Below are 23,142 nucleotides of genomic sequence, written 5' to 3'. Positions count from 1 at the left end.
AATTGTTCAAATATTTTCTCTACTTGATTTGAGTTCAAAAGACCATTTGTTTATGGGTCATATAGTGTCAAGCTTGCATATATTGAAAAAGAGAATATTTTTCTTCAAGTGAATCATCAACTTAGTTTTTAAGTTTGGTTTGTGTGTCTTTGTTTTTCATAACACTTGGGTTGTTTTTCCTATTTTTATAGGGGGAGAAATTTGTTTTTAACATTTATCGTTCATAGGGGGAGTTTCCTTTACTTTCTATAGAGCTTGAATTTTGTGGTTCCTTAGTTCTCTTTTCTCTAATGTTTTCTGTCAATCTACCCTTTGTTTGAGTTGTCTTTGTCAATACGTGACAAAATGGAGGAGAAATAGATGAAATGTGAGAATCCTATTTAAAAAGGTTTTAAAAATGTTTTGTTTAGGGGGAGATAAAATTGTTTTTGAAAGATGGAGAATATAAAAAGTTTTTTGATGTATCTAACTTAGGGGGAGAGTTAGTTTACTTTTATTTTTATATTTGTGCTCATATTGTTTATATATATTTCTTTCCACACATGCGGTGATGTGTTCTTTTGAGTGTTTTTAGGAAAGACAAGTACATTCTGATCAAAACCTTCTATCTCTTATTACAACTTCTAGGTTAGGAGTCTTAGATTGAGATTTGTGATGTATTTGGGCATTTTATTGTATTGGATAGTTCTTGTATTTGAGCATTTCATATTGTATGTGAGTTTTGTTACGAATTGCCAAAGGGGAGATTTTTAGGTTATAAAAGTTTAGAACAATTGGCAAATCGTGAACACAAACTTGTCTAAATATAGATCTTAGAGTCTATAGGTATTATTAGACAATGCTCAAGATGATACAAGTCAAGATTCAAGAACAAGTAAGCTACAGAAAGAAGAATTTAGAAACTGCCTGATTCGATTGATCGAAAGACAGGCTCGATCGATTGAAACTCGTGCAGATTTAATTTTCTGCAGAAATTCCAATTTAACCCTACTTAAATGTATTGGGTTTCAAGTAAAACACTACTAGTATATAAAGGAAACTCTAAGCACATTTTTATAGGGCTTTTCAGAGAGAGAAGAGTGTGTCTCTTTTGTATATAGGGTTTTGTACCCAAAAAACTCTCTCATGTCTTCTACCGGTATTATTCCTTAAAGAATCTCAAGATCTGGTGTTGTAGAAGTTGCTGTCTTCTCTAATCATCAAAGGTGCTGATGATGTAAACCTTCAAGGGTTGTTTTGGAGTCACAAACAGGAGAGTTTGTGTTTTTTTATCACAAGTGTGGGTGTTTGTATTGCAAAGGCCTAATAGAGAAGTAGTCTGTGGACTCGGAGCTATCAAGTAAGTTTTCTACATGAGGTAGCAATAGGATGTTAGTGGTCTAAGTTTTATTATACAAATTTCAATTCTTTCATAGTGAATTTGCTTTTTACCTTGAGAATAGTTAGGTTAAATCTTTCCCAGATTTTTTACTAGTTAGGTTTTCCTGAGTTATCATATCGTTGTACTCTTTATTTTCCGCTGTTTTACATGATATGACTTTATTGTTTTAACCTAGATATGAATAATAAACCTAAGTATTCACTTGGTTAATTAATTAGGTTAAACAATCTAGTTTACAAGGGTCTAAAAACGTACATATACTAAATTGCAATAACCAATCTCCATAAATTATAATTTACCTATTTTATCATTAAAAAAAATGTTTTGGTTAGATAGCAGAGAAAAATTATAGTTTTTATAATAACTAGTATTATTCCCATGCGATGCACGGCTTGATAAAGATTCATATATAAGTTCAAAAAAAATTTTAATAATTAAAACTAAATTATTAAATAAATATAATAATAAATTATAAAATAGGTAAATAATTTTAATAAAAAAGTTTCTTTAAGTTCTGATTGTTTAGAGTTTAGACTTTATTAGTATTTATCTATTTTATATTTTAAAATTCTCTTTGTCCTTTGTGTTAATTTTTTAATATAAGATATGGAATGAATTTGATTATTTCTATTTGGGTTTTGTTTAATCTTTGTCCTAGCCAGCACGAACAATAATAAACAATATAGTTCCTCAATAGTCAATAACGATTTTTTCCTAATGATATTCTAATTGAAAAAATCAAAACACTCAAAAATTAAATACAATAACCAAAACTGAAGAGTTTAAAATTTGAAAAAAAAAAAAAAAAAAAAAACTTATATAAGAGAATCAAGAACTTAAATAGGTGTCCATTATTTTACTTCTTTACTGTAAACTTCATTTGACATAATATACTGCACGCAAATTCAAAAATAAAGAACAATAAGTAAGATGAATTTATTAGATTAAAACTTAAGTGTAAGTTACATTTTGAAAAAAAAAATAACAATGTGGAGTTTATTGTGTGGGATTTAATTATAGGGATGGCTTATTGGTTAAGAAGGATTGTATCGAAAAGCCATGGCTAAAAAAAAAATTATATATATATATATATATATATATATATAAAAGTTTTGAAAATTTTGATAATAGATTTTTAGTTGGAGTAGAATTCAAATTTCTAAAACTTATATGATATAGTTTTATCTAAATTAAATTATTGTTAAATCTTATTCCTTAGTCAAGAGCTTTTTATCTTAATATCCTAATATAATATTAAAATACAACTTTTGGATAAAAACAAAAACAAAAATATGGGCTGTGTGGGATTTAAATTTAGAAATTTTTTATAATAGACTTTTTTTTTGAGGAATAGAATTTAAATTTGTTTTAAATGATTGTTAAATCATGCAAATTGAGGGGGGGGGGGGAATAAAAATATGGGTTTTGTGGGATTTAAGTTTAGAAATGTTTGATAATAGACTTTTAGTTTGAATAGAATTTAAATTTGTTTTAAATTATTGTCAAATATTATCCCTTAGTCAAAACGTCGTTTTTTTTAAATAAAGAAAACGTGGATTGTTTTTGTGGGATTTGAGTTTAGAATTTTTTTATAATAGACTTTTAGTTTGAATAGAATTTAAATTTGTTGAACTTCAAATAATAAAGTTTTACCTAAATTAAAAAGTTATTAAATATTATCCCTTTATTGAGGAAATATATCCTAACAAAAAAAAATAATAATTAATTTACTAATTAGTAAGAATAGTCATTTGGTGCAACCACGGCTTCTAGGTTCAATTTTTATTATATAGTATATGATGATATGATATGATGTACAAAAAGCCAAATACATAATGTAAAAAATATATATTAACCATCAATCATCTTATCCAAATAAGATGTTTTTTAAACCATTAATCAAAAAATTATCACAAAACCCTAAATATTTCAAGAACTTTCGTGAGCTTAGTTGGTGCCTTGGCTTGCCGCGCTTTGGCTAAGATTAGGAGTTGCCTTAACCACAATTACGAATGTTGTTTGTGTTTCACCTCACCTCATGTTTTAGTTAGGTTAGTAGTTGCCATGATTGTGTCTCAGTAGTTTATTGTTGGAAACCTCACCATGATATGATTTGAATTGTTTAATAGGCTTAATCAATATTAAGTGATTTGGGAAACTAGGTTAGGATTAGCAAGACAAAGACAAATTAGTCATTTTAAACATTTTTTTTTTTTTTAGTTTCAACTTATGGCATCCGCTCATGATGATAGCTTTTTATCATCAAACCAAGACACCAATCGGTTTTTTGGTGTAGACGGGGATTGAATCTCAGATCTCTTATTCAACTATCAGAGACTTTACCGTTGAGCTAACTGGAAAACACTAGTCATTTTAAACTTATAAGGGTAGTTTAGTATGTTTACAAGGTCATATACTCATATGCCATGGCCATGTACATGATTTTTTTTTTTTTTTTTTAACAATCAATTAAATGGTGGGGTATACATTGTTGTTGTCCAAATTTGATTGTTACTTGCAAAGTTCTAAAATTTTAGGATGCAAAGTGCAAAGACTTAAATACATTGCTATACTTGAGTCAAGTTTGGCATGGGCTTAAAATTCCAAACAACCAAACACCAAACTACCACCAATCCACAAACCTCTACAACAAACGGATTGGTTTGAAATATTAATCACCTTGGTGGGTTGACAAATGGACATTCTTCCAAATGGTTTTTTGTCTCTCAAAATAAAAAAAGAAAGAAAAAGAATAACAAAAATACTAAAAAAAAAACACCTAAACTTAATATATTTTGGGTTTTGTTAATGAGTGTTTTTATGGCATTTGTTAATGAGCCATTTTAAGAAACTTTTAGTACTACTTTTATAGAAAATATAAAAATCTGTTAAAAAACTAGTTGTTTTTTTCTTTTCTCATAAAAAGTTTATAAAAATATTTCCTAAATTAATGCCTTTAGAACATCCGTTAACTTATTTGAGAAACATTTTTGTCCATACTTGCATACATACATACATACATACGTACATGCGTACACACACACACACACACACACACACACACACACACACACACACACACACATATATATATATATATAAAATATAGGGAAAAGTCAATAGATGCCCTAAGAGCATTGATCTGTAAGGGTCATGTTTTATGTAATTAGCATATTCTTTAATAAAACGCACTTTATGTGTATTTGAGCGTTAGTTTCTAGTGTATTCAAAAAGACCTTATTGGGATAAACAAGTTCTTCATAAGTGGTATGATTAAAGACACAACATTGCTAAAGAAACTGTCAAGAAAAACTACATCTATAGGTTTCGATACTTGTCGATTTATCAAGATTTAATGAACATTAATACCTCGCTCGACACCTCTTTCGAAAGGCCAAACTTGTTTGGTAGCTGAATTCGAGGACAACTGGACCTCCAGAATAGAGTGATAGAGAGATAGAGAGTATATGTAATTTGATGAAAAATCTACTTGCTTGATTAAAAATGGCCTTAGGCCTTTATACAAGATTGCTATGTAATTCCTTACCTTATATCCAACTAACTGACTAATTTCTTCACATCACAAACTAACTAACTAACCCACTCAACAACTAACTAACAACAATTATCCTCACTTAACCAAGCATTGACTAACCATTAACCACAGTTAACTAACACAAGCAACAACAGTAATGTGAATAGTAAATCAATACAACAGTACAGTAATGGTAAACTCTAACAATTTCCCCTCCCTTAGAGTACCTTGCCCATAAGGTGAGGAAATTTAGATTACAGATCATATAGGACCTCCTAGGTGGCATCGTCCTTACTTTCACCTTGCCATTGCACCAAGACCTGAGTAATAGTCCTACTCCTCAATTGAAGAGATCTCCTAGCTAAGATCAACACATGTTCTGGGGTAATCACCAGGTCTGCATTTATAGCAGGTAAGGTAGTTCTAGGCACCACTTGATTGCCCAACTTGGCCTTGAGATTGGAGACATTAAACACAGGGTGGATGAGGGAACTAGTAGGCAAATCCAGTTTATAGGAAACCTCCCCTACCCTCTGTATGACCTAGAATGGCCTATAGTAACGAGGAGCTAGCTTGCCAAGCTTCTTATGATGTACAAATGACTGCTTGTATGGTTGCAGCCTTAGGTACGCCCAATCCCCCACTGCAAATGATCTTTCCACCCTTTTTTTGTTAGCATACCACCTTATCCTCTCTTGAGCAGCACACAAATTCTGCTTAAGTAGAGCCAAGACTTGCTGTCTATCCTTAAGCAACAAATCCACAGCCCCAACCCTTGTAGTACCAGCTACATAGTCCAAAACCTGAGGAGGAGGGTAACCATAAAGAGCTTCAAAGGGTGACATCCTAGTGGAAGTGTGAAAATTGGTATTAAACTAAAACTCTGCCAAAGGCAACCATTCAACTTAGGCTTATTAACTGCAAAAGCCTTTAAGTAGTGTTCCAAACTCTTATTTACTACTTCAGTTTGTCCATCTGTTTGAGGGTGATAAGAAGAAGACATGGCCAATGTTACTTCTTGCAATCTCATCAACTCCTTTCAAAAAAGTGAAGTGAACACAAGATCTCTATCATTGACAATGGTGGAAGGCATGCCATGCAGTTTGAAAACAAATTGTAGATAGAGATTGGCAACCTTTATAGCAGTGTAAGGATGAGAAAGAGGCATAAAATGGACATACTTAGTAAGTCTATCCACCACCACAAACACCACAGACTTCAAATGGGACTTAGGCAACCCCTCATTAAAGTCCATACTCACATCCAACCAAGGTCTCTCTGGTTGATAAGAAGAAGACATGGCCAATGTTACTTCTTGCAATCTCATCAACTCCTTTCAAAAAAGTGAAGTGAACACAAGATCTCTATCACTGACAATGGTGGAAGGCATGCCATGCAGTTTGAAAACAAATTGTAGATAGAGATTGGCAACCTTTATAGCAGTGTAAGGATGAGAAAGAGGCATAAAATGGACATACTTAGTAAGTCTATCCACCACCACAAACACCACAGACTTCAAATGGGACTTAGGCAACCCCTCAATAAAGTCCATACTCACATCCAACCAAGGTCTCTCTGGAATGGGCAGGGGCTGCAATAACCTAGCAGGGAAGCAAGTCTCATGCTTAAGCTTTTGACAAACATCACATTTCCTCACATATTGCTTCAAATCCTGCCTCAGTCTAGAGCAGTAGAAGTCTTTCCAAAGCCTATGCAAAGACTTTAAGTAACTTGAATGACCTCCCAAGGGACCATCATGCACCTATTGTAACACCACAGTCTTCAAATCCCCATTAGAATCACCCAAATACAATCTGCCCTTGTAAAACAACAAACCATTGCAAAAAGTAAATCCTTGAGGTACATTAGAACCTTACTATAAATAGCATTAATAATAGCCTGAACTTTAGAGTCAATAGCATAACTCAATTTGAGATCAGACAACCAAGTTAGGGAAGGAAAGGATATAATGCATAATGTGCCATCAAAAGCAATTGGGACACCTAATACAGGAGTTGTTGGTTTAGATGGCTCAAAAGCAGAACATGAAGCATCAACTCCTTCATCCAGCCTCCTTGAAAGAGCATCAGCTACCACATTCTCTCTTCCCTGCTCATATTCCACTATAAAAGCACAACCAATGAGCTTAGTGATCCACCTTTGCTGTGCTAGAGTTCCCACCTTTGCTCCAACAGATATTTCAAACTTTGGTGATCAGTTTTGATAACAAATGGCCTCCCTAACAAATAGGGTCTCCATTTCTTCACTGCCACCACTAAGGCTAAGAATTCATTTTCATAAAATAGAGAGTGAAAGCTTATTACCTTTCAATGCCTGGTTGTGGAAGGCAATAGGCTTATGATCTTTCATCAAAACAACTCCCAACCCCATATTAGAAGCATCACACTCCACAGTGAAGGGCTTGGTGAAATCAGGCAGAGCTAACACAGGGGGGCATGAAACAACAGCCTTAAGTAGTTGAAAGGCTTAAGCAACTTCTTGGGTCCAAACAAAAGAATCTTTCTTCAATAATGTAGTCAAGGGTGCTGCAATTTGCCCATATCCCCTCAAAAGCTTCCTATAGTATCCAATGAGGCCAAGAAAACCCCTTAGAGCCTTGACATCTCTAAGTATAGGCCACTCCTGCATAGCAGTAGTCTTCTTAGGATCAGTCTTCCCCTCTTCACCAGAAATAAGATGGCCTAGATACTTCACCTCCTCACAAGCAAACACATACTTAGATTTCTTGGCATACAATTGATGCTTGGCCAAGGTTTCTAAAACCAATTTGAGGTGACCAAGGTGATCAGACAAGGATCTACTGTACACCAATATATCATCAAAGAAAACAAGAACAAACTTCCTTAAAAAGGGCTTAAAGATAGCATTCATCAAGGATTGAAAGGTGGAAGGAGCATTGGTTAAGCCAAAGGACATAACCAAAAACTCATAGTGGCCTTCATTTGTCCTAAAAGAAATTTTAGGAATATCTTCCTCCTTCATTTTGATTTAGTGATAACCAGACCTCAAATCCAATTTAGAAAACACAGAAGCACCATATAGCTCATCCAACAACTCATTAATGACAGGAATAAGCTATTTATCCTTAATAGTCTCTTGATTCAGAGCCCTATAATCAATACACATCCTCTAAGAGCCGTTAGCTTTCCTAACTAAAAGAACAAGTGAAGCAAATGGACTACAACTATTCCTAATGGAGCCAACAGACAATAACTCCTTAACTATCTTTTCAATTTCATTCTTTTGATAGTAAGGGTATCTATAAGGTCTTTGGCAGATGGCTTGAGCTCTTTCCTTGAGATTGATTTGATGTTCATGCCCCCTAATAGGAGGTAATCCAACAGGAGTGGCAAAGACTGCATCAAACTCTAACAATAGCTCAGCCACCTAGACAGGTACTTCAGTAGCACAATTTGCAAAATAGGAATCATAAGGAGCTGAAATTTGCAAAACCAGTCCTCGCTTCACAGATTCTTTCAAGAATTAAGTCCCTTCCTAAATGTGAGTACCTACACCCCTTAAACCATGTAGCAACACAGGCTTTTGTGCATAGGAAAAACACATAGTTAGCAACTTGAAGTCCCATTGAATGACCCCAAGGTTACTCAACCAATGAGTCCTTAACACCAAATCACAACCCCCCATAGGCAACACATGTAATTGAACTGAGAATTTGTGACCTTGTAAAAAAATGGGAACCTCCTTACATAATCCTTGAGTTCTAATTACATCACCATTAGCCACTTTCACTTCCAAAATTTAAGAAGTATCCACAGGAATATGTAATTGAGAAAGTAAGGAAGTGTCAATAAAATTGTGTGTGCTACTTGAGTTTATAAGAATTACTAGGGACTTATGCCTAATCTTTCCCACTACCCTCATAGTACCAGAAGTAGGGGTACCACTTAAGGCATAAAGTGTAATCTCAGCATCCTCAATGTTGTTTTCTTGACTGTGTAAGGTGTGATTAGAAATAGAAACCCCACTACCCTCCTCAAGTTTTGTAATATGTACCTCTGAGTTAACTTCAGGCATAAATTCCACATAATCAAGAAGGAACAACATGGTATTTTTACATTTATGACCAGGAGCCCATTTCTCATCACAGTTATAACACAATCCTTTCTTCTTCCTCTCCTCCATTTGAGCAAGTGATATTCTTTTAATGGGTAATATATTCTTAGTATCTATCAAAGGAGTAACTTTGGGTAAACCTAAGATTGAGGGCTTACCTTGCTCCAATTAAACCTTGGAATTCCTCTTGCAGCTCCAATTGCACTCTTCCTGAATCTTGGATAAACCAAAAGCTACATTTAGAGACCAAGGATTAAGCATTCGAACAGGAAACCTTATCTCATCTTTCAAACCATTGAGAAAGCAACTCAGCTTGTGTGATGAAGATAACCCTTTAATCCTATTAGATAAGACTTCAAACTAAGCCTTATATACTGCCGCAGAAGTTGTCTGCCTCAGCCTTGTCAATGTCTCCATGGGATCATCATACGCAGTGGAGCCAAATCTAACATGCAAGGCTTGAACTAGTGACTCCCAATCATAGAACACCCCTGTTTTCTTTCCATCTTGGAACCAAATCAGAGCTTCACCCTTTATATGAGAAGAAGCAAGCATCAATTTCTCTTCAATTGGAGAATTGTAATATCTGAAGTACTGATTTGCTTTATACACCCAACTTGCAAACACTTCACCAGAAAATCTTGGAAAATCCAACTTCATTGGACGAGAAAGAGGTAACATTGCAGAATTAGGGTTACAATTTTTCCTAATTCTTGGATATTGAAAAGGCCCACCATGATTAGAGGCACTTAGTTTTTGCAGAATTGAGGTTAATTGTTGACTCATCTCATTCAAGGGTCTCGTGTGAATATCTTGTATCGTTTGCATTTCTTGTAACTCTTTGTCATGATGATCAGAAGTGTTTCGAAGTGAAGCAATGGCTTCATTGATTGTCGCAGAGGAACAAGTCTATTCCATGAATGCCAAGGAAAGCCAAGCTCTGATACCAAATGAAAGGCCAACTCGTTTGGTAGCTAAATTCGAGGACAGTTGGACCTCCAGCACAAAGTGTTAGAGAGATAGAGATAGAGAGTATATGTAATCTGATGAACAATCTACTTGCTTGATTAATAATGGCCTTAGGCCTTTATACAAGATTGCTATGTAATTCCTTGCCATATATCCAACTAACTAACTAATTTCTTCACATCACTAACTAACCAACCAACCCACTTAGCAACTAACTAACAATAGTTATCCTCACTTAACCAAGCATTGACTAACCAATAAACACAGTTAACTAACACAAACAACAATAGTAATGTGAACAGTAAATCAATACAACAATATAGTAATGGTAAACTCTAACATCTTTATCTATTGAGCCTTGGGAAAATTTAATAAGAAGTTATGTTTTTGACCTACGATGACTTAAATTTCTAGGAATTCATGTACCAGGGTTTCAAAACATATAAAAAAAAAAACATATTTTACAATCGTCATTAGAGAGACAGAGAGTTACACGTAATAAGAGTTGTTGTGATGTTTGTGCACCTAGGGTTTTGTGCCATGTTACTTTGGGTTCATTCAAGCATGGATTGAAAAACTTTACAAAGTTACAACAATAAAAATAAAAAAAGTTTGTTATGGAGTCAATCATGGATACGGAGATTCGTGCAAAAGAGAAATCTTTTACAATATTTGTCCAATTAGGTATTTAAAGCTAAGACTGGTATAGCTTAGTAGGTTTTACTGTAGGTAGATACCTAGGGATAAGTATGTAGGATAAGATTCTTTGTATCTGTAATCGTTTTTTTGTTAGTAGATTTTTCGGGAGTAGTAACCTAAAATTGACCTGGTAGGGTATTGCCTGGGACGGTTTTCCACGTCACATAATTTAGTTTGGTGATTTGATTGTGCCTTAATCTTATTTAAAAGTAGGTTGACTAATTAGTCAACTTGGGTAATTCGATTAATTAACTGGGATCAATCTAAAACCCAACAGGTTTATGAAATATTTTTAAAAACTTTTTATGGAAAAAGAAAAAAGACCTTTTTTATATTACCTAATATTAAGATTTTTACAGTATTTTCACAACAAATCATAAGTGGCAAGTTGTTATTAATAGGTAAAAAAAATAATTTCAGTGATAGGTTTAACTTAGAATCAATAATAACTTATCACTTATAATTTATTATGAAAATGTTGTAAAAATATTATAAACGTTGCTCTCCTCTTCCTAAAATGATAAAATTAACAAATATCTTGAGGGCACTATTAACCAAACCCTGTAATCTATATATAGGTGGGTTGAATTGGATCGGACAACCCAACCCGTCATTTGAATGGGTGAAAAAGTTTCCCGAATAGTCAATATATACACACAAAGCTAAAAACATCAAAGATAAAGAACAAAATTAATAGGTGGGTCGGATGGATCGGATAACCCAACCCATCATTTGAATGGATGAAAAGGGTCCCCGAATAGGCAACACACACAGAAAGCTGAAACATCAAAAATAGAAAGCAAAGTTCGTTAGCTCAACCAACCGAACCGAGAGAGAAAAAGGGAGAGAGTGAGTTTGCGATTCGCAGAAAGAGAAAGAGAAGAGAAGAGAGATGAAAGGATTAGGAAGACTGATAAGGCGAGCCGTTTCCAATTCAAAACAATTCACTCAACCTTCAACAACAACAACAACAACAATTCCCCGCCGCCTCATTCACGCCTCTTCTTCCACGGCGTCGTATCATCCTTCCCCCAATTCAACAACAACGCTGCTCAGATCTTCTCCCATTCCTTCTTCACACTCTCCAACAAAATGGGCCGGCCCATTCTCAGGTCCCCTCAAAAAATTCAATTCAATTCAATCTCTCTCTCTCTCTCTCTATTCATAAGATATAAATATAAATTATTCTGAATTTTTTTTTTTTTTTTTGGTTTTCAATTTTGATTAGGGCAGAGGAGGAACATGTTTATACAAACGCAGTCGACGCCGAACCCGTCGTCTCTGATGTTCTATCCGGGGAAGCCTGTTATGGATGTTGGCAGCTCCGACTTCCCCCATGCCCGTGCCGCCATGACTTCTCCCCTCGCTAAAGCCCTTTTCGGAATTGATGGTGAGTTGTTGTTTTTTGTGTTTGTTTGATTGCATATGGTATTGTTCCGTTTTTTAGTATGCAAAAAAAAAAAAAAAAAAAAAAAAAAAAAAATTGAACATAATGGTGAAAGGAAGGATGGTGTAAACTTGTTTTGTTGGGATGAAAGATAGGTGTGGTCGAAGCAAAGCTTAAAATTGGTCTTATTATTATTATTATTATGATTGTAGTAATGACATGATTGATAGAATTGTTTGTTGGGGATGAAGGATCGGAGAGAGGTCGAAGCAAAGCTTAAAATTGGTCTTATTATTATTATTATTATGATTGTAATAATGACACGTGATTGATGATTGTTTTTTGGGATGAAAGATTGGAGAGGTCGAAGCAAAGCTTAATTGTCTTGTTATTATTGTTATGTAATATGACATGATTGATAGAATTGGCCGGTATTGATTTTCCAAAAAGGAAGAAAACATTTTTTATCTAGGTTTTTTTATTTTTTTATTTTTTTTTTAAAATTCTGAAATATAGCTGAAGTGGTAAAAACAGCGGAATATTTCAAAATTTTGGACTGAAAATTGGATAGGGTCACTTGCTTATGAAAAATGACTGTTTTGTTTATTATGGTGTTTATTTGAGTGGGCTAGCAATTTGTAACACTATCTGTGTTTCCTTGTAATACAGGAATTACTCGGGTTTTCTTTGGTTCTGATTTTGTTACTGTGACGAAGTCAGAAGATGCTTCTTGGGATTTTCTAAAGCCTGAAATCTTTGCAGCAATCATGGATTTTTATTCTTCTGGGCAACCACTGTTTCTAGACTCACAAACTGCTGCAGCCATGGACACTGCCATTCATGAGGTATGACTTTTAATTTTGAGGCTAGATTTAAGAAAATGTGTAGATTGATACATTGCTCGTATACCATTAACTTTAATCTTAAATTCCATTTGAGCTAGATAAGTTCGCATGTAATTATATTAGAATTTGGTTTAATAATTTTTTTTTTTTTTTTTGATAAATAACAAAATATCATTAATCAAAAGCCCTAGGTAGACCGGGAGTGTACATAGAAAGGATTTCATCAAGATCAAAAATTACAATGATCAAGCATAACAAAAAGATTAGAACAAGAAAAAGAAGAAAAAACAAAACACCAAGCAAACAAAGAGTGGAGGAGGAGAGATTTAATCTCAAGAATTGACCGTTCTGTTCCCTCAAAGCATCTAGTGTTCCTTTCCCACCAAAGGCACCATAACACACAATGTGGGACAGCCCTCCACAAGTCTATATTGTGCTGTCTACTGAACAGGCCCTGCCAAGATGCGAATAAATCTGCAACACTTTGAGGCATAACCCAAATCACACCAAAAGATGGTTTACCGATTCCCTGCTTCTTTTACACATAACACCAATCCATGACTGGGACACCCTTATTCCATAATCTATCAAGGGTCAAAATCTTGCCTAAGGTGGTAGTCCAAGAAAAGAAAGCAACTCTAGGAGGGATCTTTGAGCGCCACACAGGTTTCCAAGGAAAAAGATTGTTAGGGGTTGAGAAGAGGGATAAGTAGAATTCACTAACCTTAAAAGCCCTTATTCTTTGTTGACTTCCAACAAAGTTTGTCATGCCCCTCACCAGTAAAGGTCATAAAGTGTGTAAGATTCCAAAAAATATCAAATTGTTCCATCTCCCAATCTTAGGGCTCTCTACAGGATCGAAGATACCAACGAAACCTCTGATTAGGAAAAGACATGACATCCACAAGATAAGAATCCTTGTTACAACTAAAGCTGTAGAGTTCCAGAAATGCCTCCCAAAGAGTACAACCCTCACACCACAAGTGATGCCAGAGTTTAATTCTATTACCATTGTCAACTTTGAAGATGATGGATTTAAAGAAAGCTGGCCAGCCTTGTCTTATAGTTCTCCAAAGACTAACACCATAAGTAGCTGTTACTTCTTTTGTACACCACCCACCCCAAATATTCCCATACTTGATCTCGATAACCTGCCGCCAAAGGTGGCTTGTCTCCATGCCGTACCTCCATAGCCATTTACTTAGCAAAGCTTGGTTGAATTTACTCAAATTCCACACACCCAACCCACCAGATTTCAAAGGGCTATCCACTTGAGCACAATTGACCAGATTGAATTTAGGGGACTCATCAAAACCACCCCATAAAAACTCCCATTGGAGCTTCTCAATGCGATTTGCAATATCCATCGGGATAGGAAAGAGAGATAGGTAATAAGTAGGCAAGGTTGAGAGAGTGCTTTTAAGTAAAGTAACCTTACCACCTTTTGATAGATACAAACGCTTCCAACTTGCTTCGGATTTAGCCTGATTAATATGCAAACTTGACATAGCCTTAGATGAAGATAAGACGTCTCTCCATTCACCAATCTGACTAGGTAAAGCATCACAGAAAATTAAAGTATCGTCCGCAAAAAAGAGAATGAGACACCATTAAAGGGGCATGAGATCTGGGACCAACAGTGAATCTCAAGATGTGACCAGCCAGAACAGCCCCATCTAATAACTGGCTTAAAGCTTCCATAACAATAGCAAATAAAAAATGCAATGTTAAATTGTTCCTCCCTTGACCCCCCCATGTGTGCACGAGCATGGGAAGTAAGCTCTCCAATTTATCTTGGTCCTAACACATGCCTGATATACTAGGATTAAAGATTTGTGAAGTCTTTGGCAAGAATTGTTAAAAGATTGTGAGGGGACTTGATTTTATGCCCTAAGGTTTGAGGCACTTATTTCATGAAGGCTTGATTTCTAAGACTTACTTTTTTTCTAAACATTTTTTTGATAAGTAAAAACAAAATGTCAACAAAAAGGAGCACTTTATTACAAGACTAAGATCTAATGGCCATTTCAAGTTTTTGTTTATTCTTCATTTTATTTAGAATCATTTCAGAATATAGTATACTTAAAGAGCAATGAGCCTGCTTTAATCTTCCCACCCGTGAGTTAATCCCGTATTCTGAAAGATGGCATCTGTTGTTAACTAACAACTGATATGTGAAAGGCTAATTTCAATCAAACCTAATGCATACAGCTAATGCTTAGAAAAGTCTTTCCATGCAATGTATGCCCCAATTCTTGTTTCACTATCCCATAAATCAGTTACAGTCTTAGAGCTCATTTTGGCATGGATTGAAGGTCAAAGAAACGCACTGCAACAAGGATAAGACTGTCCCTTAGATTAGTATTACATAAACTCTTATTAATTTATTTAGTTGGTTAGTCTTTTTTCTTGCATACTCTCCTTGAATGGAGTTTGGTTCCATCTCATTTTTCATGTTTTCCCCTTTCTGTTTTGCTTGATCATTGTAATTTTGGTTCTTGATTTTTGCTTCTACAATACATTCCCAATGTGCTCAGGTTGGTTATGATTTTTAATAATATTTTACATTACCTATTAAAATTTTATTTATTTATTTATTTGGTTAGTAATAAAGTGCATAAATTTATGCCCAGTGCTATAATCACTCAAATTGTTTCTTTTTTGTAGTGGGTTTAAGACACAGGGGGTGCATGTGTAACTTTATTTTTATAAATTTTTTATAGGTAGGTGTTTGTGTGACTTACCAATCAAAAAACAAAAAAAAAAAAAAAAAATTTCTTTTTTGCCACTTCCCATTCTTCCTACTACTCCTTAAGGAATCCTATACTTTTGAAAAAAGGAAAATAGAAAAGATTAGAGTAGGTCCAAGAGGGCTTCAAAAGCAGAAGGATAGATATGATATTTTTCCCCATCATTTTAATTAGTAGTCACATTTGCTTGCTAAATGAATGTTACAGACCGTTGAATTTCTTTGTGGTCTTCTTGCTGTCTGTTATGTATATATATTTATGTGCCACTTTTTATATGCCTCTGTTTCCGCCTCCTATTGGGGTAGCAAATAGAATGAAAAAAAATTCAGAGGGATTTCCTATGTGGTGGAAAGGGGAGTGAATTTAAATTTCAACTTGTTAATTGGAATTCTATTTGCCAACCCATTCAACTTGTAGGCTTAGGGGTCAGAAAGTTATTGATTTTCAATGAAGCCCTTCTAGGCAAATGGTTGTGGCCTTTTGTGGCTGAGAGGATGCTTTATGGCAGAGTGATAGAGATTAAAGATGTGACCTCTTGGGGTGGATGGTGCACAGAAACTGAAAGGGGTCCATATAGTGTTAGCTTATGGAAATTTATATGCCATCTTGCCAAGGCTGGGTTAAATTTGAGAATTTTATCTGTTTTGAGGTGGGGCATGGTACTAGAAATTGCTTTTGTATGATTGTTGGTGTGGAGAAGAGAGTTTCAAGAACAGATACCTGGAGCTATTCCAAATTGCAAGAAACAGAGGCAACAGTGGTGGACTATATGGAGATCACATGTGATGTTATATTCAATTGAACCCTTCTTTTATAGGAGCTATTAAGGATTGGGAGTTAGTCAATAAATTCTTTTTTTAGAGGAGCTGTATGCAGCTAAGGTGAAGCAAGGTCAGGAGGATAACATGGTGTCTAAGTCTAATGCTATCTCAGTGATATTTTCAAATAATTTAAAACAAATCTGTTGCTGGAAAATAGAATGAATAACCCAGGTCTAGAGAGAACCTGGGACTTCACTGTTGGAAATTAGTATTTTGAAGGAAATTATTGTTATTTTTATTGATTGTACTCAATTAGTTTGATTCTATATATATAAAAAAAATGTACTCAGTTTGATTATACATGAATCCATTGGATGTGAGTTTTTTTGCTCGTTGAAACAGGATGATTCTGAAACTGTAGCAATGATCAAAGAACTCCTGGAGACTCGTATCCGACCAGCAGTGCAAGATGATGGTGGGGACATTGAATATTGTGGATTTGATCCGTAGGTTTTCCTCCTTTATTTGGATATTATTTATATTTGTCTTTATGTGGTCTTACCCAATAATATCAATTGAAGCTCATGGTTTTGATTTCTTCAGAGAAACTGGAGTAGTTAAATTGAGAATGCAAGGAGCTTGTAGTGGCTGCCCTAGCTCTTCTGTCACACTCAAATCTGGCATTGAAAATATGCTGATGCATTATGTTCCTGAGGTAACGGGTGATAAATATTTTTTTGGAATTAAGTTTATACATGTCATATGTGATTGTTGTCTGATGCCTCAGATCCTTCTTTGGCCATAGATGGTAATAGATAAGTGTTTTTTCTTTCTCCATAGAGTTTATACACCTGTTATTGATGTCAAACACCTTTGCATTCTTCTTTAGCCATAGATGGAAAAAGATGTGGTTTTCCTTTGTCCAGGGAGAGAGTTGCATAATCCATAATCATTGTGTGTGCAAAGCTGCACGTGTATGCATGCTGAATACTATTGCATACAAATATAAAACATTGAAAGCTCAAACTAAAACTTGGGTCATCTACCCCTACCAAACCAGTTGACAACAAAGTGTCAAACCAAAAATCTAGGCATAAAAAAAGAGGGAAAGCGAAAACAAGCTGTACTACTTGTTGACTGTGAGTCTTCTACACGGTGACATAATGGAGGTGGGTTTAGCGAAAACAAGCTGTACTACTAGAAATTATTTTTCTTTAGAACTTTAATGGATTGGTTGGCTGCATTGCGGAACCAATCATTTTTATTTTTTCTTGATTTCTTAGATTCTTGTAATTTTTGTTCTTAATTGTTTCAACCCTTGTACACCTCCTGTGTACTAGGGTGTTCCCCTCTTTTTGGACATCAATAAACTTATTACTTATCAAAAAAAGGATTGTCACATAAGGTGCTGTTTTAGGGATTAGTCTGAGACTACTCTCACTTATACCTAAGCATACAACATCATTTTTGGTTCGGTTCCATCTTTTCCTTTTTTTTTTTTTTTGGCCAATAGAGATGGGTGATGTGTCATTTTGTGACAATTGGGATTAAATGGGTGACATTTTAAGGTCCATCTGGCACTTAACATGGGGATTACTAACAAAGATGTATGACATGGTCCTTTTGAAAACATAACCAAATGTTAAGGGCCATAGTGAAAACAACCCCAAGCACTAAGGGTCAAAAGTGTACGTATTTTTTTGGTAGAAGATTTTGGTTTTGCTATGGGATGGGGCATAGTTGGGGGTTTCAGTATCGGTGAGGGATGGGACTTTTGTGTGGCTGGGCTTTGTTTGGCTATTGTGGAGGTTTGAGATTTCAGTGAGTTTGGCAGGTGACGGGTCTAAATAGATTTTGGGTAGTTGGTGATTTTTGTTGGAAAGTAGAATCTGGCTTGCTCGGATACCAAGTTGATGCTGGATATAATAAAAAATGGGATACAAAAAGGAGATAGAATAAGAATTTAGGAAAAACAATTAAAAAAAAAAAAATAGGCCCTAGGAATCATCACTTAAGGTTTACTTGAAATTAGCACCAAGCAAGAAACCTAGGAACCGTCCCAACAATTGAGAAATGGTTTTGGTGTAGGATCTCTTGAAAGTGCTTTTGCTTTTCAATAATTTGTCTTCTATTTATTGGAGCCCTTTTAAATTGGCTTTTAGGAGTACATCAATAAGAAAAAAAAATCATAAACAACACAATCCCACATAATCCTCAAATCAGAATAAAATTACATTGCTGGAAATTCAAAATCTGAAATTCAAATTGGCACTAATTTTGGTGTCTGGAGATGTTGAAGGGAGCCACATGAAAGATTCAATTTTATGGAACTTTTTTTAAGAAAAAAAAAAAAAAAATCTCATTAAAAGAGCACGAAGGGAAGCAAATTATGTACATGGAAGAATACAAGAGATACATAAAAAATCTCAAGAAAATGAAGATCTAGAAATTCAAGCAAATTAGAAAATGAAAAATATTCATTGGCAGCTATGCAATCATATAAAGTCTTTAGTAGCACGAGATTTAAATCCAATACCATTTTCTCACTGTCTTCTAAACCATAGCATTCATTCTCTCACTGTGTTAATTGGGAGTGTTCAATTAAATGTTGCCATGTTGAGAGGTTACAACTTTTCGGGAAATGGATGAAATGTATTCTGCTTTGTGTTTCTACTTTCAGATTCTCAGTGTAAGTTAATTGTAGTTTGGTTGTTTTTTTGGTTCTCAAGGTTTGGTGGAATGGGACTATTATCACTATTGCTTTTCCTTTTCTCATCATTAAAATCCTTAGATGATTACCAAATCAATGACTTTTTAGAGATATCTCATTATTATCCATTGATGATACCATTTTATATTGTGGGGACAGAGATCAAACATTTACAAGCTATTCAACTTGTTTTGGTTTGCTTTGTTTCAATGCTGATTCTGGTTTGTGGGTGAATTTGAGGAAAATTGAGTTGGTGGCTATAAGAGATGTTGAAGTTGTATCTGATTTGGAAAATTTGTTCTGATGTAAGGTGAGAATGTGGAGAATTATTTAAAAGCCAGGAAAAAAATTATTTGTCAAGTTGTATTGATAAGCATTCTGTCTAGTATCCCTACCTGTTTCATGTGTTTGTTTATCATGCCTAGCGTGGTGGCAAAGAAGTTGGGAAACCACAAAGGGATTTCCAATGGGTAGGTGATGGGAACAAATTTAAATATCATTTAGTTAATCACACATTAATTGGGTAAATGTTATGGATTTTTGGATTGGTATAAGACATCTTTGGACGTGGCTTATTGCTGTTGAATATGGTGAGGCTTTGTGTGCGTGGACATCAGAAGAGGTGAGAGGATCCTGTTTTGTGAGTTTGTGGAAGAGTATAAAGGGTGTGTGAGAGATTCTTTCTCTAGTATTATTGTTTTAAGAATTAAGATAGGGGATGGAAGCGAGGTGCAATTCTGGTAGTACATTTTTGTGTGGTGAAGTTACATGAGGGATAGATTTCTGAGGTTATTCATATTATTGGTGGATAAGGAGTGTTTGGTTAACTCATAGTTATCTCTTGAAGGAGTTCTACATTGGAATGTCACATTGTCCCAATCGTTGTAGGTTGGGAGCTTGAGTCTGTTGATGTTTTCATGGAGCTACTATTTTCTAATCTTCCTTCAAGTGTAGAGGATAGAAAGGGTTGGAGGCAATCTAAGAATAGTAACTTGAGTTATGGTATTTTATGAGGTCCTGTGGGACGTTAACAATTAGATTTATGTGGAAGAATATTTTGAGCGTAAAGGTACCAAGAAAAATAGCGTTTTGGGATGGATTGCTACTTTGGGTGAAATATTGACAATTGATAATCTGAGGAAAGTGGAGAAATTATTGTGGATAGATGCTGTATGTCTAAGAATTGTGGTGAGTTAGTAGATCATCTTCTTTATGTTGCAATGTGGCTAATTAATTGTGGTTGTTAAACTTAACTTTGTTTGGAGTGCATTGAATGATGCCTCTGAAATGTGATAGATGTGTTTGCTTCATGGGGAGGGAGATTTGGTCGTTGAAGGAAAGGTTAGGTTTGGGGGGCAGTCCCTCTGTGTGTTATGTGGACAATTTGCCGCATGAGGGATAACCACACCTTTAACAATACAGAGTTGAGTGGAAATCCGCTTAAAAGCATCTTTTTATAGCTATTTGCTTTAGAAAATTGCATTGTGATTTGTTCTTAGTTTCCACACTCACTCTTGTGAACTTTCTAGTCTAAATGGATGAGAGGGTGTATGATAATCATCCTATGTGTTTGTTCTTCTTTTAATAATATACCTCTTAATTATTGAAGAAAAGTTTAAAGCATTAATAGTGAAGAAAAAGTTTTATTTTGTTATATGTATTACAATTATGGTCTGCTCATAGAAACTACGATGTAGTATCAGTTTGTGTACTTTTATCTAGATGAGTCGTTTGGGAGAAATTAACATTTGCTTAGCCCCTCATATTTTATTATTTTAAACTGAATATATTAGTTTTAACTGAAGTTGGTGGATGCACAGATTCCTGATATAAAGGTAAAAAAATGTTGGTCGCTACATGTATGATATGTTCTAGTCCGGATCAGAATATCTATTTCTACCATTGGAAGCCTTTCAGAGAAAAACACATTTTTAATTTTCATAGTTTCAAAGAGGTGTTACTGTGATTCTAAACTGATGTGTCAAGACCTCGCTCTGTGTGTGTCCTCTTGTGCTCTTACTGGCTTGGTACTAAAGCTAGCATCGTTAATCCTTTAGTTTCAAATTACATTTCAGTTTTCTTGGTGCTGTCTGCTTTATCAATTTTCATAGCTTATGTTTTTACTTGGTAAATTAAATTTAAAAAAAAAAAAGTTATGGCCATGGACTAAACATATTTTGGTTGAACTAGCAGGTGTGATTAATATCTACTTTCCATTTCAGTTTGTTTCCTAATGGAAATCCCCTGTATCTACAGGTCAAAGGTGTGGAACAAGAATTAGATGATGATGATGGGGATGCAGCATTAAGTGCCCAGATGGAGTAGGTAATGTTACTGGTTTGTTCTTGCAAGGCCTCAATTATATAGTGAAGAGCTTGAAGAGGACTTCAGCTACATGCTCTTGTACAGAAGTAAGATAAACTGCTTTTTTATTTTTAGGGTATTACATATTGTGATATTTGCTATAAGCTAATTTGGATATGCAACTGATCATTGTCTCATTCAGCAAAAAAAGAAAAGAAAAAAAAAAGATTATTGTTCATTACAAATTTTCTGGTTTGGCTAGCGGTGATTTGATGGTTTAAGCTTTTTCATATAATATTTTGGTGCTAGAGGGATTGTTAAAAACTTTCCCTGCTTGACTGGTACATATGTTCTTGCACTGTCCTTTTATAAGATTCTAGTCCTTCATTTGTGTTGTTCATTCTCATTTACCCAAATAATGCACTGAACACAATTGCCACCTGGTCTCCTATCAACATCATTGCATTATTTTAACGTTTCCATTTTTCCACCTCGGATTTCTTTTCATCAATCAGTTGACAACAGTGACCTATTTGACACACGAATAAAAGGTTAAGGACTAAAATGAAACGTTTGAAAGGATGTAGACCATTTTTGAAAGATGAGGCAAAGGTTGAGGACCAAAAGTGTAATCAAACCTTCCAAATTATCTTGTAGGATTATCTAATGCTTGTGTGCCCAATAATATTCGTTATTTAAACTCATGAGAATTGAGTCTTTAGTTGATTTTCCATTGATCATTCGAGAACCAATTAAAATTAACAAATCTTAAATCTCATACATTTATGCCTATTGTACGGCCTTTTTTTACCAATGAAATTATGCCTTCGTATTATATTGGTTAAAGTCTCATTTTAAACTTAGAGACAATTATGCACTTAAATTCCATGTCGACCTATTGTAATGTGGATTTTAACCTCGATCCACTTTTAGGACTTTGAAAAAAATGTGAAATTATCATTTTGCTCACAAAAATAATCTTTGATGGTTGCGAAATGTGGTCTCTCTATTTAGTTCTTTTACTTGAAACAAAGTCATTTTTAACCATATTGGCACTGAGAATGGATATTTGACGAAATGGAACAATGAAGAGTTGTGGAGACCGTAAATAATAAGTTGTGAAATGCTCTCAATGAGCTAAACGCCCTAGAGGAAAGTAAAAAAAAAAACTAGTAGTTATTGAGGTTTTAGAGAATGATTGGATACAAGTAGAGCTCAAAAAGACCACCCTTTTGGAGATTAGTTGGAGACAAAAGTTTAGGGTTTTATGGTTAAGGAAGTGGGACAGAAACACAGAATTCTTTCATCAAATAGCTAATTTATATAGAAGGAATAATTCCATTACAAAAGCTTTTGGTAGATGGGGAGTTGACTACGGATTTGGCCATCATTTATTGTATTGTCCAGTTATATGAGCGTCTATACGTTGAGGATGGTGCTTGAAGACCCTCGTTGGATGGACTAGAGTATTATCTGATAGCAGACAAGAATGCAGAGTGGTTGGACAAACTGTTTGACAATGAAGAAGTTCTTGGTGTGATAACAGGTTTTTATGGAAATAAGGCCCCGGGGTTGGATGGTCGTCTAGCTTTCTCTTAGACCTGTATTATGCTCAAAACTGATTTAATGGTGGTATTTCAGAATTTTTATGCAACCTTCATTGCATAAAATTTTGAGAAAAGCCTTAATGCAACCTTCATTGCATA

The 23,142-nt window shown here is 34.7% G+C and overlaps 1 protein-coding gene across 1 annotated transcript; it reads left to right on the top strand.

Moving 5' to 3' along the window:
* Nucleotides 1-11,433: 11,433 nt before the first annotated feature.
* LOC115987436 (nifU-like protein 4, mitochondrial) lies at nt 11,434-21,760 on the top strand. The gene is made up of 6 exons (XM_031110973.1): nt 11,434-11,791; nt 11,908-12,069; nt 12,736-12,911; nt 16,825-16,928; nt 17,026-17,137; nt 21,389-21,760. Exons 1-6 carry the CDS (start codon nt 11,572-11,574, stop codon nt 21,455-21,457), a joined length of 843 nt encoding a protein of 280 aa, XP_030966833.1. The 5' UTR covers nt 11,434-11,571; the 3' UTR covers nt 21,458-21,760.
* The last annotated feature ends 1,382 nt before the right edge of the window (nt 21,761-23,142 follow it).

This window comes from Quercus lobata, chromosome 4, assembly GCF_001633185.2.
Source record: "Quercus lobata isolate SW786 chromosome 4, ValleyOak3.0 Primary Assembly, whole genome shotgun sequence".
Lineage (NCBI taxonomy): Eukaryota > Viridiplantae > Streptophyta > Magnoliopsida > Fagales > Fagaceae > Quercus > Quercus lobata.
The sequence above is the reverse complement of the archived record's forward strand: the minus strand, read 5'-3'. Positions and strand labels throughout refer to the sequence as shown.